This window comes from Lagenorhynchus albirostris, chromosome 11, assembly GCF_949774975.1.
Source record: "Lagenorhynchus albirostris chromosome 11, mLagAlb1.1, whole genome shotgun sequence".
Taxonomy (NCBI): Eukaryota; Metazoa; Chordata; class Mammalia; order Artiodactyla; family Delphinidae; genus Lagenorhynchus; species Lagenorhynchus albirostris.
In genome coordinates this window covers 10,076,566-10,098,231 of record NC_083105.1, presented here as the reverse complement: position 1 = coordinate 10,098,231, position 21,666 = coordinate 10,076,566, and the positions used below count along the sequence as shown (strand labels likewise).

The window sequence follows — 21,666 nt, the reverse complement described above, 5'->3', positions numbered from 1 at the left end:
AGAGCCTCTACCACTGGACCACGAGGGAAGTCCTTATTCGAACTTTCTGTTTCACTATACTACTTTAACTCTCCTTGTCTTTCTTTCCTTTTTTTATTAAATTTAATTTTATTTATTTTTTTATACAGCAGGTTCTTATTAGTTATTCATTTTATACATATGTCAATCCCAATCTCCCAATTCATCACACCACCATCTCCTTGTCTTTCTATTCACTGCCATCTTTCAAGCAGAGCCATCAATATGTATGTTATGTGCACAACTATTTCAACAAATTCTGAATATGCCTAGTGTGGAGTGAAATTCTGTTTCTTCAAACAGGAGACTTCTCTCATAGCAAGTCTCTTATAAATATATAAGAGACCCATAAATATATCTCATGTATACCCTGTAAATATAAATATATTATATTTATATAATAATAAATATATAAATTAAATATATATCTCATGTGTATCCTGTAGAGAGCCTGCTTTTTTTGTTTGTAGGCTAACAGCTTATCAGTGCATTAGAAACCATTCATGTATCTGGAATATACATTTTTATTTCCCTAAGATCTTTTTCTTATTGTCCTCCAATATCCTTTTAGTCCTAGACAAAAAGGAACCCAAAGTATCTCTGAAAATAGTTAAACTATTGCTTTGTTTTATCAAAAAACTAGAGAAGAATAGATCTGGATAACAAATAAATGATATTTGCAATTATGAAGTAATATGCACTGTGCTAAAAGTGATTTGTGACATACCTGTGTCCACATCAAGGCTGATGATTTTTGAATTATTTCCTATTCTACACTCTAACCCTTTTGATATTAACTTTTGTGAAATACAAAAGCAGAATATTAGGGCTTACGTCATAGTTGCTCCTGGGTCAGCAGTCATTTGATTGGTCACAAACACAGCCACATTATATTCTGCATCAAGAAATAAAATTAAGAAACTAAGAGAATGACAATGTGAATATTAAAAGTTCATTGCTGGGCTTCCCTGGTGGCGCAGTGGTTGAGAGTCCGCCTGCCGATGCAGGGGACATGGGTTCGTGCCCCGGTCCGGGAGGATCCCACGTGCTGCGGAGCGGCTGGGCCCGTGAGCCATGGCCGCTGAGCCTGCGTGTCCGGAGCCTGTGCTCCGCAACGGGGGAGGCCACAGCAGTGAGAGGCCCGCGTACCGCAAAAAAAAAAAAAAAAAAAAAAAAAAAAAAAAAAAAAGTTCATTGCTTAGATTTCAGAGTTTAGAAATATTGTGCCATGAATTTATTTGATGAACAAGATTACATTCCTGTTTTTTCATTGATATCATAAATTAAAGTTATTATTGTTATCTTATTTAGGTACCTTATTGTATTAGAATCAGTATTTTTGGTTTAAAAAAAGAGTTGTATTCCCATGAAGGAAATTTTATTTTTAATAAATGGATTGCCTCCTGACATTATTCTGAGCTTCTCTGAAAAACCTACTTAGCAAACAGTCACAGGTGCTATTTTGATATCACCATTTATTTTAAAAATCTACCTTCTGAGGGACTTTCCTGGTGGCACAGTGGTTAAGAATCCGCCTGCCAAGGCAGGGGACACAGGTTCAAGCCCTCGTCCAGGAAGATCCCACATGCTGCAGAGCAACTAAGCCCGTGTGCCACAACTACTAAGTCTGCGCTCTAGAGCCCGCGAGCCACAACTACTGAGCCCATGTGCCACAACTACTGAAGCCCGCATGCCTAGAGCCCGTGCTCCGCAACCAGAGAAGCCCCTGCAGTGAGAAGCCTGCATAGCGCAACAAAGAGTAGCCCCTGCTCACCGCACCTAGAGAAAGCCCGCGCACAGCAGTGAAGACCCAATGCAGCCCAAAAAAAAAAAAAAAAAGACTAACCCCTGTTCACTGCAACTAGAGAAAGCCTGCGCACAGCAATGGAGCCAAAAATAAATAAATAAATAAATTTATTTTTAAAAAATTAAGGAAAAAATCTACCTTCTGAGATTTTTTGGAGTCGTGACAACATCTGGGCCAGTTTTTGCTGCCGTTCAGCCAACTCCCCACGACCACTGAAATCCACTCGGAAAAGTGCCATTATTGAATCAATGATCTGTGTAGGATTAATGTAAAAATAAATAATGCATTTGGAAATGGAAGGAAGAAGTTAATTTGAATTGGAATCAATAGAAGAAAGATAATATGCTAAATAGCTCTAGACTGAGCAATATTTAGAAGCTCGTACCAACAGCTTGAAGATGCCAGCTTCTTCATGGAACTTTGCTGCTACATAATCAAGTAGCTCCATCTGATGTTCACCTGATGGGAAATGCAGTGGGAAAATGTTATAAAAACTAGAAGCAGCAGAGGCTAAGATCATGTATGTTCTTGGGAGTCAGGCAAAAGAGAGTCCTTGAAGGATTTTCTTAATTATTTATGACTTTATTAAATATGATTTCATATTCTGCCTTAGCATACATATCAAATGCTACCTTATCCAAAAAGAATGTTACTCTCCATTTCAAAGACAAAGAATAAGAAATAATTTGAGAGCATTTCAATGTCTAAGGACTTACCAGATGATAAAATTTGTGGACTGACTAAATAAATTTGGAGAAAGGTAAAATATGAAGAGAAAAGGATAGTGTCAAAATGTTGTAAGCATCACTCAAATAATAAATCAGTGCTGCCAACCTTAAAACAGCCTAAGCATCCAATTGCATGGGGCTCTTACTAGTATATGCACGTGCATAAAGTACATTGTCCAGGACTGCATCATGGTCTACGCTGAAGCGATCAGCAATGTCCCGAAGGCGATCTGGACGGCTGGAGTATGCCAGGATTAAGGATTCAATAAATCAATTCCAAAAAGTTTAGACAACAACTACAAAAAATAATACCGTAAGCAAGTGTATCAAAGAGAGGCAAAACACTGTACCTGCAAAGGTATTCTGGAGGATACCAATAATCACTTAAAATCTATATTAGACTTTGTTTTTCATAAGTGCCTCAATTAATGAATACCTTAGGTAGTGATAACAGTGATAGAAATAATGAGACAGTAATGAATTTAAATATTAAATTATCTAAACAATAACCTTGGAAGTTAGTTGTTATGGCCTCTATTACATTTTACAAAGGAGGACACTGACAAACAGAGATTAGGCAAATGACTCAGGATTATGCAGCAAATCAGTTCCAAGAGAAAAACTAGAAACTAAGATTTGTGACTCTCTGTTGTTCTCAGTTCAATAAATATAGACCTAGTCAAGGAAGATAATATCACGGAATTATAATTCAAGTCACTTCAAAGTGAATTAATTCACTCTCTTCATATTCCTCACTTGTTCAACATGAAATAGTTTAATATATCACTAACCACGTGTTGCCAACAAATGATAAATTTGACTACATAAACCAAAGAGTCAAAAAAGTAACTTCAAGAGTCCAGAAGGGAATTACTATCATATAGTTTTTTGTTTATTTAGGGTTTAAAATCCACTTTCTTCTAAAGGAGTTGTGTTAGCATTCTGAAATTAGTAAATTCATAGGGGGGCAAATTCAGTGTACCTGAAAAGGTATTCTGGAAGATGCTAATAATCACTTATACCTATCTAGACTGTAAAGGAGTAATAAACATTCTTTATAGGTCTTTGGTGATCCTAACAATATGTCTATAATATTCTCTAAAGTGAAGTAAGATAAAATAAAATGCACATCTGTGGTCTCATTTCACTTTGTTTACAGTATTTGTATAATACTGATCATACTATAAGTAACTGTAAAGTAAGGACCATTTTTAACCTTATTTGTGACACTTGGAACTAGTTCAGTAAACATTGAATTGAATTGTCTTTAGGACTTCCCAGCCATCTCTGTCCTACAGCACTATATATGTTTTCTTCAGAGCTTTAGTGACAGCCACTTAAATCTTCTATTGCTGCTGAGTATACCCAGTAGATGTTTCTGGTGGACAAATCAAAGAAGACAAGGAATTGGAAGAAGCAATAAAAAATGTTTTTCACTATGTCAGTTTTTACAAAGCCGGGTGACTATGTAACCAGGAATGTAAAAGTTGGACTTATGCTGAAGGGAAGTTCAAATCAATTTACAAATGTTTATTAACTGATTCCCATATGGAATCGGTTACCATATTAACCAATTACCAGTGCAAGGCACTGTGGAGGATTTAAGGGTCATAAGATAATCTATGCCATAGGTAAGTGTAAAACATAATTATGTAGGCAAAATATAAACACATAAAAAGACAAGTACCACGAGAGAGCAGTATACATGTAAGAGACTCTGAAAGAGTGAGAACATTCCACTCGGGTCCCTGCATGTCCTTGTTCCTCCCAGCTGTTCCTCCCTATTCCCTCTTGCATATGACCTGGCTCCTAACTGTTTCTTTCAGCCATTCTTGATAAAATCCAAATTGCCCAAACAGTGGCAGCTATTCTGCAAGAACAATTCCTTCCTCTCAAGAACCATCCTTAATCAACTGTTTCTGAAACTAGCTGAACTCCAGCTGAGCGCCTCTTCCTACAGTCCTATTGTTAAAAAGAATGTCCTCTGAACCTGATATCTCCTCAAACTACAGTATTTCTTCTATTTATTGGTTAATTACACACTGCCTCAATTCCTTACTGTTTATTTGCAACAAGCTTCCATCATCTTACTTTACTGCAAATGGCCTCTTGGACTCCTAATTGCAAACCTCAGTGATCTTTTTCAGTTTGCACCTTCTCTCTCTCTCTCTCTGTGGAACATCACTGACTACCATTTTCTTCTTGAAACTTTCCTTATGCTTAGCATCCACAACCAGATATCTTCTTACTTTGTCTGTCTTTATTGATTCGTCTTTTTAGTCCCTCTTCCTAGACATAGGCACACCCCAAAGTTATGTTCTCAGTTCTCTTCTCTTCTCTCTATGTAAGTTCTCTTGCCTCCCCCTGGCTATTCCATCCATATCCTTGGCCCTACCCTTTTCTCAAGCTGAGCCCAACATTTCCAACTGCCATATGGATGTCCCTCTGTACCTCATATTTGACATATTAAAATGAAACATCACCTTTTCTCTGAAATATGATCTTCCCAATTCTGTCATCATTATTCTCCTAGTATCTAGACAAACTTAAGAGTGGTTTCCCAAGCCTCTCTTTCCTTTGTCTACCAAATACAGTCATCAAATCTCATTACTTGCCTAGAATATTACAAAAGAATCCAATTTACACCCATCATCCAGCTTCAAGACCCTTCATGTCTAAGACCCACCTTTCCAGTCTTGCTTTCTGAAATAACTTACACTTCAATAAAACTACAATTCTTTTTGTTACCCAAACAGGTTCTTCTCTTTTTCCTTCTGTATTTTTGTTTAATGCAGACCTTTTCCTTTATTTGAGGCCATGACTTTGAGTGAGTCAATAACCTTCTAGCTATTAAGTTAAATCTTTGGAGAAGTAAGAGAATTAAAAACAAATAGGATGTAATTTCCTCTCATGTATTTGTTTCATCAATTTTATACCAAACCCATTTGGAGAAGTGAAACCTTTTTTTAAAAAAGGTGATTTGAGGGATTTCCCTGGTGGCGCAGTGGTTAAGAATCAGCCTGCCAGTGCAGGGGACACGGGTTCGAGCCCTGGTCCGGGAAGATCCCACATGCCGCGAAGCAACTAAGCCCGTGCGCCACAACTACTGAGCCTGAGCTCTACAGCCCGTGAGCCACAACTACTGAGCCCGCATGCCACAACTACTGAAGCCCATGACCTAGAGCCTGTGCTCTGCAACAAGAGAAGCCACTGCAATGAGAAGCCCGTGTACTGGAACAAAGAGTAGCCTCTGCTCGCCGCAACTAGAGAAGAGCCCACACGTAGCAACGAAGACCCAACACAGCCAAAAATAAATAAATAAATAAAATAAATTTAAAAAAAAAACTATGAAAAAAGGTGATTTGAACATAGAAAACAAACTTATGGTTACCAAAGGGGAAAGAGGGGTGGGGAGGGATAAATTAGGAGTTTGGGATTAACATATACACACTAATATATATAAAATAGATAACCAACAAGGACCTACTGCCTACTGTATAGCACAGGGAACTAATATTTTGTAATAACCTAATAACCTATAAGGGAAAAAGAATCTGAAAAAGTATATATATATATATATATATACACACATATATATATGTATATTAAACTGGATCACTTTGCTGTACACCTGAAACTAACACAACATTGTAAGTCAACTATACTTCAATTAAAAAATAAATAAATAAATAAAATAAAAATTTCAGGGGGAAAAAGTGATTTGCAAACTCGACTAGCAACTGTTTTCCCTTGGCTTTTCTCATTATTGCTGGTTTACAGGGTGATCACAAAATGACATATTTCAAACAAATTCTCTTTTATAGTAACAGTACTATATCTCACTATTATGTTAGCAACTTGTTTAAATAAAAGGGTTACAAAGTATTTTCTGTGTCAATGAAGATAATCTTTCCTCCTGAGTAGCCACCTGCTCCTGGAAGTTGAGCTGTCACTAGAAAGCAATTAAAATTTAGTTAATATTAGTAAGAGTGAATAAACTTTGTACAAATGTGTATATAAATTAATATGGTATTTAGGCTGGTTGCAACTCTCTAGTCATGTAGCAAAGAATAATGATCTTTTAGTTTCTAAACAGCATGCTATATTTTTATATTACTAACCAGTGGTAAGATTATAAGTATTCTGCCAGCATAGTAGTAATTCAACAAAGAATGTCAATATCTTTCACAATGGGAGATATTCATGAAATTTAGTTCTCCTAAAGAAGTAGAATTTAAGTATCACTAACTTTTTTCTATAAGAAATAATCATAAATATAATTTATGCTACATAACTCATTTAAGTAACTTTTCAATTAATGTATATCAAAATTTTAAATGTATTTTCTTTATATGTAGTACTTAACACTAAGGAATTACTCTACATAAAGTACATACATTATTTCATTTATTTTTCAAAACAACCCTAAGTTTGGCACTATCATTACTCCTGTTTTACTGATAGGGAAAATCTGAAAGGTGAAGCAACTTGCCCCAGGTCACACAGCTATTATTGGCAGAGCTATTTTGATGCCAGAATCCCCTTATTAAACACTTTTCCATGCTCCTTCTACTTAGGTCAAAGAAATGTAGTGTAATGTCTTTATGCAAAAGGAGGTATTTTTGCTTATTTTGCTTTAGAAACATTTAAGTCTTTTTTAGTTCCAACCTTACTCTATGGAAAGTAAGGAATTCTAGGCCTCAAAAGATTCTGTGACATTCTCATAAATACAATATGGAAAAGATAGAATGGGAAAAATCGAGACCGTGAATGAATACCTCTCTCCACCAACACATTCATATACCCATTTACCTCCTCCGTATTTCCATTCAGGTGTTCAGAGTGCAGTATATACAACATCACCTCAAGCATCACATATTCAAAGACCAGCTCTGGTATTTGTGTAACCATGGGCAGTTTATGTAATGTCTCTGAGTTTTAGTTTCCTTGCAAGTTTGTTCAGATTACATGAGATTATGTAAGTACCAGGCACAAAGTAGAATAGTAAGTGATCGCTATGATTATTATTGTTATTGCTATTATTGTTGTTGTTACATATACTTACCACAGAGGGTATGAGAGAGTTGGGTTTTTCCAGTTCGAAATTCTGTGAAATATAGAAAAAAAAATACATAGTTAATTTTTAGATATTTTCATAAAGAATAAATATGGCCTCAGAGTATGGTTTTCTTTTCCAACTGTCAAATCTCACACATGAAGTACCTCTGTGTCATGAATGGATTCTGCATATATGAGTACCAGTAGTAAAAACAACTTTTAAAAGGTTTTCTTTTTCAGAACTGTCCTTTAGATAATAATTAACTTAAACCAAATTTTCCTTAGGAATAGTTGTATAAATGAAAGTTTAAGACTCCACCACAGGAATGAGAGTCTGGGGTTCTCCCACTGACCTGGGATCCTCAGATTGGTGGTATTCCCTAGCTACCAACAAAAGCAAATTCTCTCCGGAGAAAAATGTCCCCACTCACCAATTTAGGCCTATTGAACTCCAACAGATTAAAATCAAAAAATAAGCTCACAAATATCAATGAATACAACAGCAGGTAAGCCATTAAGACTGAGAGTCAACTGAAATAAACACATTTATTTCTCCAAGTCAACAGAAACATCAACACCAAAAAAACAAAACAAAAAACAGGGACTTCACTGGTGGTCCAGTGGTTAAGACTCCACGCTCCCAATGCAGGAGGCCCGGGTTCCATCCCAGGTCAGGGAACTAGATCCTGCATGCTGCAACTAAGAGCCCACATGCTGCAACTAAAAGATCCCGTGGGGGCTTCCCTGGTGGTGCAGTGGTTGGGAGTCTGCCTGCCGATGCAGGGGACGCGGATTCGTGCCCCGGTCTGGGAGGATCCCACATGCCGTGGAATGGCTGGGCCCGTGAGCCATGGCCGCTGAGCCTGCGCATCCGGAGCCTGTGCTCCGCAACGGGAGAGGCCACAGCAGTGAGAGGCCCGCGTACCGCAACAAAAAAAAAAAAAAAAAAAAAAAAAATATCCCGTGTGCTGCAACTACGACCTGATGCAGCCAAATAAATAAATAAATAAAATAAATATTAAAAAAAAACACAAACAACAACAACCAAAAAACAGATTTAGTTCTCTGAGGACTGAAAATACTGTAACTGTCAGGAATAGTACGTAACATAGCTATGCATGAACCTTTTTTTTTTTGACCACACTGTGTGGCCCGTGGGATTCTAGTTCCCCAACCAGGGACCAAACCTGGGTCCTTGGCAGTGAGAGCGCAGAGTCCTAACCACTGGACCGCCAGGGAATTCCTGACATTTTTTTTTAATAGAGGATACAATAAGGGAAGGGAAATCTATTCTCTATGTTCCTGAAACATGTATTTCTTAGAAATAATATCTGTCTCATTATACAACTACCCTCTGAAGGTATGAGAGAAAAAAATTCTAATCTCTTCTATAGGAATCAGAGATAAAAAGATGAAAAATGCCAATAAAACTCATCTGTTAATGTTGGAATATATTTTAATTGCAGCCCAGAATGATCTTGCATTATGATAACTGATATTTCATCATAAGTTCCCAAATAGATACAATTTACAATTGACTACTTAATTATATATATGGGTGTGTATATATACACATATTTTTCATATAACAAAATATTAACGTTCTACCTACCTCCAAAAGCTTCTGTGATTGCCATGCTTTCAATTCCACCTCCTAGCAACTTACTAGAAATAGAAAGTAAGCTTTAGTAACGGGAACAGAAATAGAGATATCAAGAAAGGAGAAAGTGCTAATATCATTAGTATTATTTCTATCTATCTATATACCTTTCTATCTGTCCAACATGAACAGGAATTCTTGGCTGAATAAATGGCTTCCCACCTGTTTAGATCACAGGTTATACTGTGTATGGGCAGGGGGATCAACAAAACAATTTATAAGCCCTGTTGTTCTTAACTCCTGTGTACCAATAGGAAATGGGCTATGCAGGGCTTATATTTCAGTAATTTTAAAGAACTGAACTGGAGTGCGAATAAATGATTTTTAGTTATTAATTGGGTTTTTCATATTGTGCTGGGACTATGTTTCTAAAAGTCAACTGAATATCCAATTTTTTTTAATGTACTGAAAAACATGGAAAATAGATATTAGGAGAATCCAGTGATTGTCACCATGATTGGCTTATCTCACACAAACCAAATTCTATGAAGAACATGTCAGAATAGAAAATATTCAAAGATGTGACACGTAACGCTAGCAGATAGAAGAATAACTGTCAGATTTTGACAGCATGCACTTAACTGGTAATGCAGTGACTCAGCGCATTTAATACATACTCTTGATATGGAAAGATCTAAAGTTAATTAATCTCATTCATTCATTTAATGCAACAAATATTAATTATGGCAATTGTGCTAAGACCTGGTAAGAGCACTTTTAAAATCTTTGTAGTTATTTATTTATTTTTGGCTGCGTTGGGTCTTTGTTGCTGTGCACCGGCTTTCTCTAGTTGCGGTGAGTGGGGGCTACTCTTCGTTGTGGTGCACGGGCTTCTCATTGCAGTGGCTTCTCTTGTTGCAGAGCACGGGCTCTAGGTGCATGGGCTTCAGTAGTTGCAGCACGCGGGCTCAGTAGTTGTGGCTCACAGGCCCTAGAGCGCAGGCTCAGTAGTTGTGGCGCATGGGCTTAGTTGCTCCGCGGCATATGGGATCTTCCCAGACCAGGGTTCGAACCCGTGTACCCTGCACTGGCAGGCTGATTCTTAACCACTGCGCCACCAGGGAAGCCCAAAATTCTTTGTAGTTTTTATTAGCATGACTTTTGGGACATGGTCACAGATTAGACAAAGCTTTAAGAGATGGATAATCTAACAGATTTACACTTACGTAGTTTAAGAGAGCAGCTTAAATGTAAATTGAAGTAATGTTGGAAGTTATTCGCAGATTTAGTGAGGGCTATGGACTTTAATGAGAAAAAGAAAAATCTAGATACTGACCCGCATAAAGGACATGGTGGAGAGACCACTCCATTTGGTGGGTTGGCCAAAAAGTTCGTTCGGGTTTTCTGCAAGATGTTCTGGAAAAACCCTAACAAACTTTTTGGCAAACCCAATACTTAGGGATTCTATAAACCTACCAACTATTAAAGAGAGTTTTATTGATACTTGGCCCTCCTCATCTTGAGAAAAATCACCCTGAAAGGCTATAGCTCTGGAAAATCTCAGACAAAATTTCTGGTTGATATGCTGAAAAAGTGACCCCAAAATTTAACTGAAAGGGTACCCCAAATTACTTGGGATAGCATAATTGTTCCCTTATGAAACTCAGGAAAATTTACAATTAGGTACAGAAAGTATTTTTAAATCTAGGAAGATTTAAAAATGGAGACACAAATCAAACCCACAGATTACTATTTTCATATTAAATTTGGGAATAATCTGTGCATATTTGGTACCTGAGAATTTTCAAAATTTAAGAGAATTTGACATTTTTATAATAACACATTAGCCTCTAATTGATTAAATGATATAGACCTGCAGTTTCTAAGTTGATAACTAAGTTTATACACAGTATTTGAACATTTAAGAGTGTCTAAGACTCACTATACTTATAACTTTAATTTATTAAATTTATAAGACATTCAGATAATTGGAAAGATTTTAATAATTACACAGGTAAAGTTCTTAGAGGAAATATAATATAATAAATTTATAAATATAATTTAAACTGTTTAAGGGAATTTAGTTAACCATATTAGAAAGGCTCCCTTAAAATTTGCCAAATTTATAAATAGACTTGCAGCTTAAGAAAAAATTATATAACATTTAAACAAATAAAATATTAATTTAAAAAAGCCTAGCTCCTGAGTAATCTTTTACGTGCCCCAAAACCCAACATCGAGGACACCAGAAAGCTCACTATGAGAGTAATAATTTCTCTAAGCCGAATGGTTCTTAAACCATGATGTGGTAGAGCAACTGGAGAATATCAAGTTGTCGTTTGAATCAAGTTTTATTTATTTATTTATTTAGGCTGCACTGGGTCTTAGTTGCGGCACGCGGGATCTTTTAGCTGTGGCATGTGGACTTCTTAGTTGCGGCATGCGTGTGGGATCTAGTTCCCTGGCCAGGAATAGAACCTGGCCCCCTGCATTAGGAGCATGGAGTTCCACCCACTGGACCACCAGGGAAGTCCCGGAATCAAGTTACCTTGACCAATTTGTCTTGGACCAAAGACTTTTCCTTAGCTGTTACTTGAAAAAAAGTTCTGTGATTTTAAAAATTTGAGGCAATGCTAGGTTAAAGAGGTGTTTTATTTCACTGCAGGAATTCAGATCCTTTAATAAAATGTGTGAATCTCCAAGAGGAGAATATAGTATATTGCACTTCCCTAACTTATTTTATTCACTGTTTATTCATTCAATTAGTCATTCTACAAATATTTATTGAACACCTAGTTTGTGTTAGAGATTGCTCTATGCCCTTGGAGTAAAGCAGCGAACAAAAGAGACAGAAATCCATCACTTCATGGAGCTTCCATTCTAATGAGAGAACAGACAATAAACATAAGTAAAATCTGTGGTATGTCAGTTGTTATTAAATGGTATGGATAAAAATTAGATCCAGAGAGGGGATAAGATGTGCAGAGGATGAAGATGGGGAGTTTTCGAATAAATTTTCAAATAAAGTGATCAGAGAAGGCCTTAGTGAGAAGTAGACATTTTAGCAAAGACCTGAAAAACCTGACAGCAAGTCATGAACATAATGACGAAAGAGTGTTCTGGGCAGAGGGAATGCTAAGTGCAAAGGCCCTGAGGTGGGAGTGTATCTGGCATGTTCTAGGAATAGCAAAGAAGTTAGTGTGGTTGGTACATAGTAAACCACAAGATGAATTAAAGATGAGCTTAGATTTGAGATTAGAGAGGATTTTGGCTTTTGCTCTGAGTGAGATGGGGAGTCATTAGGATGTTTTGGGCAGAGGAGTGTTATGATCTGACCTATGTTTTAAAAGGATTATTCTGGCTCCTATGTGAAGAATAAATGGTAGGGGCAAGGTCTAAAGGAGGGAAGTTAGTTAGAAGTTATTATTAATAATCCAGAAGAGATACTAATAGGTGTTTTAGACCAGTGAGCTAACAAAGGAGAAGGTGGTGAGAAGTAATTGAATTGTATTTCTTCTCTTTCTCTGTACACATATAGACACAAATAGAAAAAAAAAATGTATATATACACACACACATATATATATAAACTTTCTATTATGGACAACTTCAAACATACAAAAGTAGACAAAAACAGTATAATAATGAACCTTCATGTACCTATAACTCAGCTTCAAAAATTATCAGCTATGAACTCATGATCAACCTTTTTTCATATAAACCTCCAACCACTTCCCTCCCTTTTCATATTACTTTAAGTACATCCTAGGCAACATATCATTTCATCCTAAATATTTCAGTAGGTATCTCTACAAGATGAAGACTCCTATTTTTAACATAACTGCATTACCATTATCACACCTAAAAAATCAGTAATTCCTTAATATCAACTATCTAGTAAGTGTTCAATTTTCAGTCTCATATGTCTTATTATCCGTGTGTGTTTGAATCAGGATCCAAAATAAGATCCACATATTGGGATTAAGTGACGTCTTTTTTTTTTTTTTTAATAGTCTGTGCCTACAAGGCACCTTCAGTTTATTAATTAATTAATTTATTTTTGCTGTGTTGGGTCTTCGTTTCTGTGCGAGGGCTTTCTCTAGTTGTGGCAAGCGGGGGCCACTCTTCATCGCAGTGCACGGGCCTCTCACTATCGCGGCCTTTCTTGTTGCGGAGCACAGGCTCCAGACGCGCAGGCTCACTAGTTGTGGCTCACGGGCCCAGCCGCTCTGCGGCATGTGGGACCCTCCCAGACCAGGGCTTGAACCCATGTCCCCTGCATCAGCAGGCAGATTCTCAACCACTGCGCCACCAGGGAAGCCCAAGTGACGTCTTTTAAATCTCTTTTAATCTCTAGGTCTTCTCCCTGATTCCATCTCTCTCTTTTTTTTTTATTCCTTAAAGTTTATTTGTTGAAGGAACTGGTTGGTTTTTTTTTAAATATAAGGATTGTTTTTTTAAAAAAATAAATTTATTTATTTATTTTTGGCTGAGCTGGGTCTTCAGAGCTGCGCGGTCTTTCTCTAGCTGCTGCGAGTGGGGGTTACTCTTCGCTGCAGTGAGAGGTCTTCTCATTGCGGTGGCTTCTCTTGTTGCGGAGCACGGGTCCTAGGTGCGCAGGCTTCAGTAGCTGTGGCACGTGGGCTCAGTAGTTGTGGCTCGCGGGCTCTAGAGCACAGGCTCAATAGTTGTGGCACACGGGCTTAGTTGCTCCGCGGCATGTGGGATCTTCCCGGACCAGGGCACAAACCTGTGTCCCCTGCATTGGCAGGTGGATTCTTAACCACTGCGCCATCAGGGAAGCCCGGTTGGTTTGTTCTGACTAAATATATTTGAAGGTAGAGCAGACAGGATTTGTTAATAGATTAGAGTTAGGGTGTGAGAGGGGAAAAGAGGTGCTAAGGATGACACTAAGGTTTCAGATCTGAGGATCAAAAAGAGCTCCGGATGAGGGAGATTTTAGGAGGAGCAGATCTGGGGCAAAGATCAGAAGTTTGGTTTCAGACCTGTGAAGTCTGAGCTGCCTAGCAGACATTCAAGTGGAGGCATATTTGACTATGAACTCTTTTTTTCTTGCAGTTTTTTGTGAGGTCAGGGTTTTGAGGAATGCTTTGAAGAAATACTGCTTTTGTTCAAATTGATCTTGGCCACTGCTCTGACTTATGAAACAGTAACTCTGCCTACTAAGGTAGAGAAAAAAAACCACATTCTAGTCAACTTGCATTGGGAAGATGATGACTATGTCTCAGGAATCATAAGATAATAAATAAAAAGGGAAGTTAAAACTGCTGAGGCTGAAGAGCAAAACCAACACTGCATTATTTCTTCTAAAATATTCACTCTAACAACTGATTTTTAAGTAAAACCAAAAGTGAAATGGAATTTCCTTCATCAGTGGAGAAGAAAAGGGAAATGAAAAGTTAAACTAATTTTTTAAATGGTTTATAGATTAATATAGGCTGATTTAGAAACTACTTATATTTTGGGTCTGAATTTCTTGTAAGAAATGTAATCCTGCTTTTACAAGCAGTCTGGAATTTATTTGCTTCAGTTGCCTTTTGAGAAAAAAAAAAAAAAAACTTCTGCAAAATAAGAAGCTATTTCTACTACTTATAGTCAAAATAACAACCTGGATAGAGGTAAAGAAATATAGTATTCCAAAGATTATGTTTAGTGGTTATAAAAAATATGAGATACATACTCAAATTCCTGGCTCCCAGTGGTGATATGGAAAACCATCTTCCTCTTCTCACTATACTCAAATGCAGTCAGGAATCCTGGTTCCTACAGAAAGACAAAAGAAAAAGTTCAAAAAGGGTATAAGATGATGGTTTTAATTTCAAATCCCACCAAAAGCTATATACTTGATTACCAGGGTCATCATTTGATATAAGCTACAGTTCATTTGTCTTTGAAGGCAGCACAAGATCATGCTTAAGAACATAGCCTCTTATCTTCAAATAGATAACCAACAAAGACCTACTGTATAACACAGGGAACTCTGCTCAATATTCTGTAATAACCTAAATGGGAAAAGAATTTGAAAAAGAATAGAAAAAAATAGATTAATTAAATTAACTTTTTAAAAAAGACTGCAATGATGGCATTTCTTAGGACACCTTTGGATTAATCGTGAAAACAACAACTCTCTGAGTAGCTGCCGGCAGCGTTTAGTACATATATAAACTATATGAGTTACTGTAAATATATGTTGACAGAATTATTCTTGCTCGCTTCCAGGTGACCTCTAAAAATGGTTTGCTATTCACTTGACCCAGAAAACCCCACGAAATCATGCAAATCAAGAGATTCAAATCTTCGTGTTCACTTTAAGAACACTCGTGAAACTGCCCAGGCCATTAAGGGTATGCATATCTGAAAAGCCACCAAGTATCTGAAGGATGTCACTGTAAAGAAGCAATGTGTGCCATTCTGACTTTACAATGGTGGAGCTGGTAGGTGTGCCCAGGCCAAACAGTGGGGCTGGACTCAGGGTTGGTGGCCCAAAAACAGTGCTCAATTTTTACTGCACATGCTCAAAAATGCAGAGAGTAATGCTGAACTTAAGGACTTAGATGTAGATTCTCTGGTCATTGAGCACTTCCAGGTGAACAAAGCCCCCAAGATGTGGCGCAGGACTTACAGAGCTTATGGTCAGATCAACCCATACATGAACTCTCCCTGCCATATTGAATGATCCTTAATGAAAAAGAACAGATTGTTCCTAAACCAGAAGCGGAGGTTACACAGAAGAAAAAGAAGATATTCCAGAAAAAAAAAAGAGTTTAAATAAAATAAAATTTTAAAAAAAAGCAGTTATGGGGAAGGGATGGTGGTAATGGCTGCAACAACAATGTGAATGTATTTAATACCATTGAACTGTATACCTAAAAATGATTAAGATGGTAAATTTTATGTTATGTGTATTTTACCACAATAAAAAAAAGAAAAAATTAAAAAAAAAAAGAACACAGGCTCTTGAGTCACCCTACCAAGGTTCAAAATATGTCTCTAATACTTATTAGCTGTGTGATGTCAGGTAAACTACTTAATCTTGCTGTACTTCGGCTTCCTCTTTTGGGTCAAACGGGGATAATAGTGTCTCTTTCATAGGTGAGTTGTAAGGATTAAATGAGATATATTTATGGCATAAAGTAGAATGGTACTTTACTAAGTGATTCAGTTGATTTCATTCAGTAGCATCATTTCCCCCAGCTCTAGAAGTTGGAAGAAGCACAGGAATTTCAGTTTTCAATATTCATGATACAATATTTTTCACGTTAGATATACTACATATTGGTTGAATTAATGAGCTACAGCTGATGCGGTGTTATAACTAGTGAAAATAGGTCCTGATGTGGTCTAATGTATTCCCCTCTTTGTTGTTTTATACTATGACAGTGGTTCTCAAACTTCAGAGAACGTGAAGTGGGGGAAAGCCCATGCCTAACCCTAATCCAATGAGCCTGGGCCTCTGTGTTCTTCACAAGCCACTCCAGATGACTCTGATACATACCACTGTACTGTGAAGTTAACTGTCTCTGTCTCTGTCTCTCCCTCTATGTCTCAATCGTTTTCTCTTTCTTTCAGAATAAATAGCTTTAGTTAAGAAAGGATAAGACTCTTGGTGCATTAGTAGGTACATGAGAAGGAGAGAGGTTCTTTTCTTTGGTAATAGAATTATTTTCCAAAGAAAAGAAGACTAATGCCTAGGAGCTATAAAGTAGCAGTTTCCCAAACCCTGGGTGCTGCTCTAGGGCTTCATTAGATACCCTGGCAGTTATGGAACTGACTTGCAGGTATACTGCCCAAGAGTACTCAGAAGGTAAAGCAACTGAGCTGTGTTCAGAGCAGTTCACTTGGGTCCTCTCCAAGCTCAGGACCACATTGCATCACTCTCATGCCTCAACTGCCTCTGGGGAAGGAAACTGGATGGCTGTCAGTGAAGAGACTTTCTAGGACTTGGTGGGAATGAGAGCCTCACATACACATGTATAAATGGAGAAGCCTGCTCTTCTGCAAAGAGGGAGACTTTGCCTTTCTGCATATTCTTATTTCCAGAGCTGGTGCTTCCAGTGGCCCCCAAAAGCTCTACACAAAAGCTTAGGTCAAAGGCGTGTGTTTTTGCTTGGAGCCTCTCAGCTGCATAGGTCTCTTGTGTTCTGTGGGCCCAGCTACAAGGTATAGGTTTCACTTAGCTTTAAGCTCAGGTGCCTCAGTGAGCACATTCTTGGTCATATCTATCTTAACTGCACACATGTAGACCCAGCCACTGCTGTCGTTTTCAAATGCAGTGCTCTCTTATCAAATGCCTATAGCAGGAGAGAGCAACTTCTTTGCTGCTGAGCACTTCACAACAGCCGTAGATACAATGTTTGAGGAGATAAGACAAAAATAAGGAGGAGGAAGATAAAAAATATGAGAAGGAGGGAATTCCCTGGCAGTCCAGTGGCTAGGACTTGGTGCTCTCACTGCCCGGGGGCCCAGGTTCAATCCCTGGTCCCGGAACTAGGATACTGCAAGTCACGTGGTATGGCCAAAAAAAAAAAAAAAAAAAAGAAGAAAAGGAGAAGGAAAGGCAGAGACAGAAAGGGAAAAAAGTAATATAAAGGGAGACAAAAAGAAAAGTTTTGGTAAAAAAAAATTACCTTCATAGTTTTCCAGGTGTCTTAACCCCTGTCTCATTCTTTCAGAAATTAATTGCTTTGAAACCGACATGATGAAAAGTTAACATGGGGCGTATATCTTGTGATCTACAGGAACTCAGAGTTCTCACAATAGCTGCTAGTGTACATAATGAGAAAGGCTACAGAGACTCACAGGGCCCTTCTAAGCTAAAACAACAAAGAATGGATTTTGCTTACAATAAGCTTGTTGGCTGCCTCTTTAATCTTGTCCACTTTTGCTTCTGAGAGCCCTTTGACATTGCACAGCGCTCTTCTTGTTGTCATTTGTATCCCTTTGATGGTACAGATGCCTACTGACTTCAGTTTCTTAATGTCAGCCACATTCTGTAAGTAAAAGAATGGGTGCAGCAGATTGAGAAAATGCCAGCCTGAAAGGCTCCCATACTATGTCATGTGCTTTTGTGTCCATCTACTTTCATCATGATGCCAATTTTATACAAGCGGCCAGGTGGAACCCACCCACCATGTAGCCAAATGTTCTGGAAATATCTGAGTAGAACATACCCAGCATGATGCCAAATGTTCTGGCTGTGCCCTGATTTCCCAAGAATGTTAGTGAGACCATGGCAATGTAACAAGGAATTCAAAAGAGAAGTCTGTTGGTAGGAAAGCTAACAAATTTATCACACGTTCAACCCCCTCAGTTCAGCTCCTTCCTTCTACAGAACTTCATTACCAAAATGTTCTTTAAAATTTTTTAAAGATTTTTTTCTTTACCTTTGGAGAATGCAAATAACTACATAACCAAAAGACCAGGATTTTCTCTTGCTCCAATTTTCTAAATTCAACTGAAAAAGATTAAATGTGAGGGCTTCAAAGGGTAATGTCAGAGAAGTTTTACTGCCAACTGATTGCTGTTGAAATTCATCTAGCTAGTTACTTAAAGTCTTGATTTCTGTCAAGGTCATTTAATCACATGACACAGAAGGTGAATTTTCTGTTGATGAAAACAGTAGATAGCTCTGAATGCCTCCAGCTGGACCAGTGTTCTCAGCTGGGGGCAATTTTGCCCCCTGGGGACACTTGACAATATCTGGAGAAATTTTTGGTTGTCACAACTAGAGAGTTGCTACTGGCATATAGTGTGTGTTTAGGAGTCAGGGATGCTGCTAAACACCCTAGAATGCACAGGACAGTCTCCCAAAACAAAGAATTACCCAGTCCCAAATGCCAATAAAGTCAAGACTCAGAAACTCTAAAATGGACAATTTCACACAGCATTGAAAAAATACTTACAATTCCATGTTTTTGTAACAGGTCAATGTCTTGAAACAAAGATTCCTAAAGGACATGGAACAGAAAAAAGGAGGGTTGATTCTTCATATCCAACTGTTTCACATATTTTAAAGAGTTAATTCAGTATTATGAGTCACTCCAAAATGCCTCAAGTTCCACTTCTCTAGACAGACTGGACTACTACTACAAACAGACTGGACAGACTAGGATCAATAATGCTTTTTCAAACACATTGTTACATACTTAAAAGAAGTGCCAACACTGAAAGCAACGCGAAGCCCAACAGGCACCTGTGATCTTAGTTCCCCCACCAGGGATCGAACCCGAGTCCCCTGTAGTGGACACATGGAGTCCTAACCACTGGACCACCAGAGAAGTCCCATGGCCTCTCCAAATTTTTAAGACCTTAATCCAAAAGAGTGGAACAGCACAATCTATTTTTAAATATGTTTTCTCAATCTTCTTCCCCACCAGACCGTGCACTCCTTCCTCTGCTATTCGGTACCAGTAAGCATAGGTACCAGTATAGCCATACCACTTGTTAAATTATTAAAATACTTTCATGCCAGCTGCTAAGTAGCTAATCTTAGCACCCCTTGCCAAACAAGTTGTTACATATTTGTAATATTGCCTCTCTCCAGAACTATGTTTTATTTCTAATCTCAGTTTCTAAAAATAGTAGTTAACAGAGAAGGAACTTCATTTTTGTAGAATGACTGAGTGTCTACATATCTTTCAACATTCTAGCCATACTTCTTCATCTTGGAATCCTGGTTCTTCCAGCACAACTTGATCCTCCTTCATATTGAAAGGTGAACAGCAGAAAAATAATCAATTCTGGAAAAAATAAGAAATATTAAGAAGTAGTCATAGATCATATAGTACAAAATCCTTTGCCCATAGACCTTCTTGATTTCATTTCAGATATCAAGGACCAGAAGGACAATTAGAAAAATATTTAGTTTGGAACAACTGGGCTGGCCTATCTTCTTTCTCCAAGCCTGTGGCGTTACGTCTTTTGTTGGTGTGTGTATGTGGGGATGGGGACTTAGTTTCTTTTCTCTTTCCTCAAAACTGGCCACTTTGTATCATCTTTCAGTTCCCTATAGCACAATTAATCATGACTAATAATATCTTTTTTGTTGCCTTGGAATGTTATTTAGAAGTAGAATATTAGAATTCCATATTGTTATTAAACTTTCATGTTGGTTAACAACACTCTAAGAACCTTGGCCTTAAGTCAATCTTCTTTGTATTCTCCCTGGCACCTAGAACTTAGTCTATCCTCATAAAAAAGATATATATTTTTTCTCATATATGAGGGATGACTTCCTGCTTGGGAATTATGAATGGCTCTCTTGTAACATATATATTTTTGTTTAATAAAACATTAGATGTATTTTGTTTATAGTATTTCCTAGTTTCATGATGTATTTTTTTTAAGATTTAAAATTATGGCAGATACCCAATATTTAAACATGATAAAATATTAGGGCCAATAAGCAGATAGTCTTTGATTTAACACTGTAGCAGTTGTTTTAAGATCTCAGGGCTACAAGGTATGACTGTTTTCATTAGAAAACGTGGTCCAAGTAATCAGTTTTCTTGGTCTATTCCATCTCTTTGCTTAACACCAAATTCAGGTTGGGGCCCGGCCCAGAGCGGGAACAAACTGCTAAGGTAGAGGTATGGTCGCTACCACCTAGTACCTCTGAACAGCAAAGTATTCGAGGCAAACGAGGAGACAGTGGAGATGGAATCTTCTGGAGTACGGTCCCTCAGTCAGATAGCTAATCATATGTGTGATAACCCCAAATTCCACAGTGACTGTCCTTTTTCTCACTGATAAACAAAAAGATTGCTCTCCATCTATCTCAAATAGCAATGGACGGGGTGAACAGCTGAATCCAAGGTAGGGCTCCCGGACACCTCGGCTTAAGGCACCAGAAGCTGTCCCTCATCGTGGGGAGCGCGGGCCAGATCACCCTCACCGCCTGCCCCCACCAAAGCCGTTTTTCCTGACATCTGACTCCCTCATTAGAAGGCCGAGGAGGCCTCCTCAAGACTTAGGTCCGACTTGGTTTAAAATAAGGATGCTGGAAATCCCTCGAGAGCGCTGAGATTCCCTCCGGGGGCTGGGTTGGGGACGGGACCCACGAAGCCACCAGCCCAGGGCCCAGCAACGACAATGGCCAAAGAAAGGAAACCCTGAGTTTCCCCTCAGATTCTTCACCCGCCTTCCCTTTTTGCCACAAACTCCACTCGTACCCACAGTCTCCCGGGGGTTTTCAAGGTATCTGAATCCCTTCCGCCCCCCGCCCGGGCCTTCCAGTCCTCAGGGATTCTGCCTCAGAACCAGAACGCGGAGACGGGCGTCCTGTCGCTGACAGAGAGGTTTGGCGCCAAACGACTAGTCCGGGCGAGCGGCTGGAGTGGGCGGGACCCGGACGGAGGGGCGGGCCCACCGTGGGCGGAGCGAAGAGCGAGGGGCGGAACCCGGAGCGGGGCAGAGGACGAGGGGGCGGGGTGGCG

The 21,666-nt window shown here is 38.4% G+C and overlaps 1 protein-coding gene and 1 non-coding gene across 2 annotated transcripts in view; one reads left to right on the top strand and one right to left on the bottom strand.

Annotated features, from left to right (window-relative positions):
- The window catches only part of DMC1 (DNA meiotic recombinase 1), a 40,056-nt gene extending 18,539 nt beyond the window's left edge, over positions 1–21,517 (bottom strand). Inside the window, exons 1-12 of the mRNA XM_060164799.1 lie at positions 21,403–21,517; positions 19,888–19,971; positions 19,135–19,179; positions 18,076–18,222; positions 14,913–14,995; positions 9,224–9,276; positions 7,619–7,660; positions 6,433–6,505; positions 2,700–2,791; positions 2,211–2,284; positions 1,964–2,078; positions 853–913 (exon numbers count right to left, since the gene is read on the bottom strand). Of these exons, the coding sequence (XP_060020782.1) occupies positions 853–913; positions 1,964–2,078; positions 2,211–2,284; positions 2,700–2,791; positions 6,433–6,505; positions 7,619–7,660; positions 9,224–9,276; positions 14,913–14,995; positions 18,076–18,222; positions 19,135–19,179; positions 19,888–19,938 (836 nt within the window). The 5' untranslated portion in view covers positions 19,939–19,971; positions 21,403–21,517. The remainder of the gene's footprint in view (positions 1–852; positions 914–1,963; positions 2,079–2,210; positions 2,285–2,699; positions 2,792–6,432; positions 6,506–7,618; positions 7,661–9,223; positions 9,277–14,912; positions 14,996–18,075; positions 18,223–19,134; positions 19,180–19,887; positions 19,972–21,402) is intronic.
- On the top strand, positions 15,304–15,369 carry LOC132530094 (small nucleolar RNA SNORD58). Its single transcript, XR_009543654.1, has one exon. It is a non-coding gene; the product is annotated as a small nucleolar RNA SNORD58 (small nucleolar RNA).
- Positions 21,518–21,666: the final 149 nt, after the last annotated feature.